The following is a 7,831-nucleotide window of genomic DNA, read 5'->3' as shown; positions in this document are numbered from 1 at the left end:
TGTGCTTTTCATTCTGATTTCGGACATCAAACTAACGAATGCAGGAACTTGAGGAGGCAAGTGGAGATGTTGATAGCTAGAGGGGAGTTTGCGAGTTATGTTCAAGGCTCGGCGATGGAGCAGAATCGACCAGTGGAACAAATAAAAAGGAGTCATAAACAAAGCTCCCACAATTCGCAGCCAGTTCGTATAATCAATGCTATCCATGGTCGACCCGAGCCTAGTGAAGAGTCAGATGAGCTGCTACGGATGCGCCTGCGGCAGGCGCAGATGAAGAAAAGGGTCGGCAATGTGACCACTCTACACCAGCAGAGCCCATCAATGCAGATAAAGTTCGACTGGACAGACCTGCAGCGTGTTCAACTGCCTCATGACGACCCGTTGGTAGTCAGTTTGACAGTGGCAGATTGCTTGGTGCGCAGAGTTCTGATCGATCCTGGGAGCAGTACGAATGTTATGCCGAGGGACACATTTGACAGGCTCGACATTAAACCAGAGAGGCTCAAGCCCACCGGAAATCCCCTATTAGGGTTCGATGGGAAGAGGGTGGAACCCGTCGGGATGGTGGAAGTAGAGGTTCAAGCTGCAGAACGAGCTCTTATGGAAACTTTTGTGGTTGTGGAAATTCACCCCTCGTATAATCTCCTGATGGGAAGAGGGTGGATTCACAGAGTCCGAGGTGTACCCTCAACTCTGAATCAGGTCATGAGGTGCCTCGGGCCCGATGGAGATAAAGTAATAGACATTCGGGGGGATCAGGTCGCAGCCAAAGAGTGTTATTCCGTCACACTAAAGCATGCTGGGAAAGGAAAGGCGCCCGTCCGGTCGACAAGCCCCAGATAGCAATTACAGGAACCTCCACTCGAGCAGAATAGGGTGGAGGAGTCAGCCGACTTGACCGAGGAGCCCCTTCTGGATGTGCAGATCGATCAGTCCAGGCCAGAACGAACTACCAGAGTAGGTATAAGACTGACCAGAGAAGAGCAGCAAGAGCTAGTGGATTTCTTGTCCCACAATGTCGACGTATTTGCATGGAGTCACCTCGACATGCCTGGAATTAGTCCTTCCGTATCCTGTCATTCCCTGAATGTCAATCCTAATTTCAAACCAGTGAAACAGAAGCAGCGAAGATTTGCTCCAGAACGTAATCAGATCATAGCGGAAGAAGTCGATAGGCTGCTTGATGCGGGATTTATCAGAGAGGTGCACTACCCTGAGTGGTTGTCCAACGTCGTTGTGGTGCAGAAGAAAAATGGGAAATGGCGAGTATGCATTGATTTCACCAATTTGAACAAAGCCTGTCCGAAGGACAGCTTCCCGTTGCCTAAGATTGATCAAATGGTGGATGCCACCACTGGGTATGAGCGTTTAACCTTTCTGGACGCATATTCAGGTTATAATCAGATTCCTATGGACCCTGCAGATGAAGAAAAAACTTCTTTTGTCACCGAGCGAGGAACATACTGCTACAAAGTTATGCCTTTTGGATTAAAGAATGCGGGAGCAACTTATCAACGACTTGTTAGCAAAGTTTTTAAGAATCAAATGGGTAGGACTGTCGAAGCCTATATTGATGATATGGTGGTAAAGAGTAGGAAAAAGGATGATCATCTGAAGCATCTGCAAGAGGTATTTGATGTACTAAAGCGATATGGGATGAGGCTCAATCCGACCAAGTGCTCGTTCGGTGTGAGTTCCGGGCAGTTTCTGGGACACGTGGTCAACCGCAGGGGCATCGAAGTTAGCCCCGCTCAAGCAGAGGCTTTGATTAAGAATGCCGAGCCAAAGACGATCAGAGAGGTGCAAGCCCTAACAGGACGAATAGCTGCATTAAGTCGATTTATTTCAAAATTGTCAGACCACTGCAAACCATTCTTTGATACGATTCGGAGCCATGGAAGGCAGGTCTGGGGGGATGAGCAACGACAGGCATTGACTCATTTGAAGCAATATATGCAGAACCCACCAGTCCTGTCAGCCCCAGAACCGGAAGAAAAGTTATATCTATATCTTGGAGTATCTGGTGTCGCGACGAGTGCCGTTCTGATTCGTTGCAAGGAAGGGTGCAATACCCGGTATTTTATATAAGCAAAACACTGATGGAGGCAGAAAAAAGATACTCAAAGGCCGAACGGGTGGTACTTGCACTTGTAAATGCAAAAAGAAAGTTGAGGCATTATTTCAAATCCCACCCCATAGCTGTTCTAACAACTTTCCCAATCAGAACGCTCATGCACAAGCCAGAGCTCTCGGGCAGAATGACAAAGTGGGCCATAGAGTTGAGTTCATTTGACATAACGTACGAGCCGAGAACAGCTGTTAAAGGGCAAGCGGTGGCCGATTTCCTACTAGAATGTGATGCCGAAGATACGGAAGAGGACCTTAGAAGCGGCTCTTGGAAACTTTTTGTGGATGGCTCCTCTAACCAGATGGGGGCTGGGATTGGGATCAAACTGCAAACCCCAGAGGGTACTTCCTTGAGCCAAGCACTCAGACTTGAGTTCCAAGCCACCAATAATGAAGCGGAATACGAGGCATTGCTAAATGGATTAAAGTTGGCCAGAGAGCTACAGATCAAAAGTTTGACAGTGTATAGTGACTCGCAGTTGATTGTTCGGCAGGTAAATGGTGAGTACGCAACCAAGGATGACATGATGGGGGCATATCGTTCTGCCGTTCTGCGTAGAGCCAAGGACTTTGCAAAGATTGAATTCATACAGTTGCCGAGGGAACAGAATGCAGATGCAGACCGTTTAGCATGCAGTGCTTCGAGTTGCGGTGAAACATTGGCGAGGGTGATTCCAGTAGGAATAGTGACCCAGCCGTCCATTTTCGAAGAACCGATGGACTCGGACCCTTGGCAAGTCAACGTCATACCGTATGAACCGAGTTGGATTGACCCAATCATTACCTATATTCGAGATGGCGTTTTGCCTATGCAAAGGGATGAAGCTAGGAAACTCAAAAAGAATGCTGCCAAGTACGCCATCGTGCGGAACCAGCTGTACAGAAGGTCCTATTCTGGCCCGTACTTGAAATGTGTCACCCCCGCGGAGTCGCAGCAGGTATTGCGAGCTATTCATGAGGGTGTGTGTGGCAATCATTCTGGGGGAAGATCATTAGCGCATAAAGCAATGACACAAGGGTATTTCTGGCCAAACATGTCAAGAGATGCGGATGAGTTCTCTCGAAGGTGCGATAAGTGCCAACGATATGGACCAATGATCCACCAACCACCTGAGGAATTGCACGTAATGGCCTCGCCGGGGCCTTTCGCGCAATGGGGGATGGATGTGGTCGGTCCTCTGCCAACTGCAAGAGCTCAGAACAAGTATGTGTTACTGGCCACGGATTATTTCACTAAATGGGTGGAGGCAGAACCGTATCCTAGCGTGACTCAGACTCAGGTGAGACGATTTATCTGGAACAACATTATCTGCCGCTTCGGTGTTCCCAGAACAATAGTCATGGACAATGGCACAAACCTCGACAGCAGGCAAGTAAGAAAGCTGCTGGAGGAGTATGGAATCAACCAGAAGTTGGCTGCAGTAAGTCATCCTCAGGCTAACGGACAAGCAGAAATCACAAACAGAACCATTTTCGCCTGCATTAAGAAGAAGCTGGAAGATCATAAGGGGAAGTGGTTGGATGAACTCCCGAACGTTCTATGGGCTTACAGAACCACCCCAAGGCGGCCGACTGGGGAGAGCCCGTTCGCAATGGCGTATGGTACCGAAGCAGTTATACCGGTTGAGCATTTAGTCCCCACTATCAGAAGCTTAGCATGGAGTCGAGATCAGAACGACAAGATGTTAAGATTGAACCTCGACATGATAGACGAAAGGAGGGACGCAGCGGCTATAAGGCTAGCATCGTATCAGCAAGTGCTGGCGAATAGTCACAACAAGAGAGTAAAACACAGGGATTTTGCCCCGGGCGATCTGGTTCTGAAAAGAAAGGTGGGGATGGTCAAAAAAATGATGCCACCCTGGGAAGGCCCATACAGAATTGCAGAAGTCATTGGCAAAGGGGCATATACGTTGGAAACCATGGCGGGAAAGTTGGTCAGCAAGCCCTGGAACGCCACGTCTCTGAAGAGGTACTACCAATAGAAGCTAAGTTCTGGCTTTAATTGGATGTTATTTGTTGTCAATCAAATACGTATGAATGAGCAAGTTACTGGAATTTACAAAAAAAGAATTTTCTTTTCCAATGGTCTACTATAAAAATTTAAAGCCAAGTGGCAAGTGGCATTCTAGCCGAGCGCCAGGCACTTAGGCAAGATAAGTGGCAGCTGGCACTATAAGCCGAACGCCAGACACTTGCTAAAAATTTAAAGCCAAGTGGCAAGTGGCATTCTAGCCGAGCGTCAGGCACTTAAGCAAGATAAGTGGCAGCTGGCACTATAAGCCGAACGCCAGACACTTGCTAAAAATTTAAAGCCAAGTGGCAAGTGGCATTCTAGCCGAGCGCCAGGCACTTAAGCAAGATAAGTGGCAGCTGGCGCTATAAGCCGAACGCCAGACACTTGCTAAAAATTTAAAGCCAAGTGGCAAGTGGCATTCTAGCCGAGCGCTAGGCACTTAAGCAAGATAAGTGGCAGCTGGCACTATAAGCCGAACGCCAGACACTTGCTAAAAATTTAAAGCCTAGTGGCAAGTGGCATTCTAGCCGAGCGCCAGGCACTTAAGCAAGATAAGTGGCAGCTGGCACTATAAGCCGAACGCCAGACACTTGCTAAAAATTTAAAGCCAAGTGGCAAGTGGCATTCTAGCCGAGCGCCAGGCACTTAAGCAAGATAAGTGGCAGCTGGCACTACAAGCCGAACGCCAGACACTTGTTAAAAATTTAAAGCCAAGTGGCAAGTGGCATTCTAGCCGAGCGCCAGGCACTTGCCGTACAAACACACGGCGAAGCTAATATAAAAAGAAAAGGAGAGAAAAGATATGTATGTACTGAAGATAAGTTGAATAAAGCACAACACATAGGGAAAAAGAGTTCTGTCATTTCATTAATATTGAACATTGAGTTTACAAAAGAGAGATGTCCATCATTACAAGAAGATATGAACTAGAAGAATTCGAAGGAGCCCTAGCTAGACGCCTCAGTACCAACAGCATCCTGGTCTTGCCGACTCGCCTCCTCGGCCCCATCAGCCGCCTCACCCTCATGAGGTGGGGAATCCAGGTGAATGACTGAATCGTTCGGCTGGGGTTCAGCGTCAGCAGTGGCTATAGAAGGAGCCACGGTTGACGATTGGGGAGCAGTCAGTGGCAGAGCAGTAGGAGGAGCTGTGATGATCCTTGAGGATGCGATGTCCTGGCACTCATCAAATATACGTTCAGCTTCGGTGGGTTCTGGGTCGACATAGACCCCCAGAGGTTCGATCCCCAGATCCTTGTCTACCTCATCCGGAGTGGAGCTGGTCTGTCCCTCATCCGGAACCCGGTCGGCGAAACCTTCCCGGAATCCTTGAGCATACCGAAGAGCACCGACCCTGGAGAACCGAGCGTGAAGGGCCAGCATCCCACCACCCACTCTGCTGATCGCGTCGATCAGAGCGGTACGCTCGTCGAGAGCTCTTTTTTCAAAAGCCATCCGAGCAGACTGTTCATCAGCTAGAAGGCGCTGGAGTTCTGCCTTCTCTTCTCTGATTGATTCCCGCTCAGTCTGCCAGACGCTCTTCTCAAGCTGGAGGGCGTCCTTCTCATCCTGAAGGGAATCATTCTCCTTCTTCAGGACATCTCTCTCTTGCTCGGCTTTGTCAAGCCGAACCAGCACCTCGGTATTCTTCATGGCAAGGAGGTCGTTTTCTTTATTAGCCACCTCCAGGCTGTCAGAATACTTTCGGGCCCTGGCGTTCCCCATCTCCACCTGCTTCTGCATGGCCATCATCCCGAACAATGTCTGCATAGGTGCACATTAAAAACGGTTAAACCAATAGTCAGAACGGGCGAAGGCAGGACCAAGTAATATGAGAGAATTCATGAGTTAGAAAATAAAAGTCACCTCCATAGCAGATTGGGGAAAGCGACTGAACACGTCCTTCTGGGAAAGGCCCTTTGCCGCCTCAAGGTCCTTCGGAGTCCACATGCTCCTGTAGTAGGCCATAGCGGTCTGGCCATCCTTCAGCATGGTCTCGTTCGGTTTCACGAACGTCCCATCCGTTCGGGTGTACCGAGGGGCCCATGGCGGTAAGCTGGGGATAGAAGGGGGGCCTGAAGCAGAAGCAGAGCCACCAGCTGCAGGAGGCCCAGAGGGAGAAGGAGCTCTGATCGCTCGGTGCAAGAGAGTACCCGGCCCAGAGACCCGGGTCCTTCTAATGAGAGGCTCCTCCTCAGGATCGATTTCACTGTCAGGATGAGGCCTTTTGCCTCGTTCTTTGTCCCGACCGCCCCCCGCAGCAGCAGGAGCTATGGTAGCTGGGGAGGGCGCGTTCTGGTTGGCAGCAGGGGCGCTGGCAACAGGGTTGGTAGCCACTGCGCTCGGGACAGTGTCAGATATGGTGGCTGAAGAAGAAGCTGACGCTGGAGAGGAGGTCGCCCCAGCAGCAGGAGTGGCTGGGGGAGTATTTTTCCTCCTGCCAAAAGAGGGAATCTGAAGTCTGCTCATGTTGTAGCCGAGTGATGAGAGCGCAAAGAGGTTGTCTGAAGTGAGGAGATCTGAGCAGGAAGGAATATCGTTCAGAACGTATCTCTTCAAGTAGTTACTCCTATCCCTGCAAACACTATAGCTCAAGTCATCACAAGGTATTCCCAAGGAGCGGCATAAGTAAGTGCAAAAACGAGGAACGCATGTTTCACAGGGGCAGTCATGTTTATGGGATTTGAATTTTTTATAGGAGGAGACAGAGCAGACACCAAAGGCGCTCGGGATTGGGTAATCCTCTGCAGCCGGCGAAGACCAAGCCCCACTAATGCCCACTATGCTATCCCTCCAACCCTTTTCAGATTTTATTGTGTCAGTGCATATGGACATCTTCTCGAACGGGTAGAGGTGGTAGAAGGGCTCGTTAGTACGGATCTTACTGACCTTATAGCACAGAAGGAGGTCTATGAGGTCGAGGTCCAGATTTCTGTCACGCATCAATAAGAGCATAACAGATATGATCCTAAAGAAGTTGGGGTTGACCTGCAGAAGGGATATCCCCAATCTATTGAAGACATAACTAAAGAAAGGGTGCAGAGGGAACCTAACAACATTCAATTGAAGGTTCGTGAATAAGACTTCGCCGGGCAGGAGGCCGGCGCCGGTCGTAATATTAACGTCTTGGGGGCAAACCCTAACTTCGATGTTGTCAGGAAGTCTAAGTCTCATACGAAGAACATCCAGATCTACAACCATGGTGGAAGTGCTAGAAGAATCTAAAAGAGGGAAAATGGAAGCCTGCCGAAAGTAAAAAGAACGAAACTAACCTCGGAGGACTGCAAGATCGCTGGAAGAATGACTCTCGAAGGATTTCACCGGAAAAAGCTTAGCACTGTTCTAGAAAGAGAGAGACTTGGCTGATGATGGAGACGGTAAAGGGAAGTGAAGTGGAATTCTAGAGCATTATAAAGGCGAGGGGGCCCGAGGGCCGAAGCGTCGGGAAGGCGAGAAATCCCTCGAGCCCCGGAACATTGATTCTGGATCTGACCGTCCGCTCCCCCACGTGGTTATCTCGAGCCGTCAGCGTCATGATGAGACGCCATCAATAATTACCCCTTATTAAATAAGGGGCAATTATGGGGGCAGTTGAGGAGGCCCCGGATGACATGGGCCAGGTCCGACTCGCAAAACACAACATTCAGTCCGAACAGCTGGGTCAGCCCATAGAAAGACACTGCCATAT

General features: G+C 49.5%; 1 protein-coding gene across 1 annotated transcript; it reads right to left on the bottom strand.

Moving 5' to 3' along the window:
* Positions 1–4,951: 4,951 nt before the first annotated feature.
* Positions 4,952–7,119, bottom strand: LOC132295427 (uncharacterized). The gene is made up of 2 exons (XM_059793698.1): positions 6,010–7,119; positions 4,952–5,907 (listed from the first exon to the last, which is right to left on the bottom strand). The coding sequence occupies exons 1-2, from the start codon at positions 7,096–7,098 to the stop codon at positions 5,092–5,094; spliced, it is 1,905 nt and encodes a 634-aa protein (XP_059649681.1). The 5' UTR covers positions 7,099–7,119; the 3' UTR covers positions 4,952–5,091.
* Between the last annotated feature and the right edge of the window lie 712 nt (positions 7,120–7,831).

The sequence above is a fragment of the Cornus florida genome, unplaced genomic scaffold (assembly GCF_030987335.1).
Source record: "Cornus florida cultivar Cherokee Brave unplaced genomic scaffold, ASM3098733v1 CherokeeBrave_3.0.0_Hap2_Chr02, whole genome shotgun sequence".
NCBI classification, from domain to species: domain Eukaryota; kingdom Viridiplantae; phylum Streptophyta; class Magnoliopsida; order Cornales; family Cornaceae; genus Cornus; species Cornus florida.
This window is presented reverse-complemented; position numbering and strand designations above follow the sequence as displayed.

What these genes read in the sequence shown, in the direction of transcription:
- LOC132295427 (XM_059793698.1), bottom strand. Translation starts at nt 7,098, where the DNA reads ATGCTCTTATTGATGCGTGACAGAAATCTGGACCTCGACCTCATAGAC. An exon ending in TTCCCCAATCTGCTATGGAG is followed by an intron (nt 5,908 to 6,009) that starts GTGACTTTTATT and finishes GCACCTATGCAG; the next exon opens with ACATTGTTCGGGATGATGGC.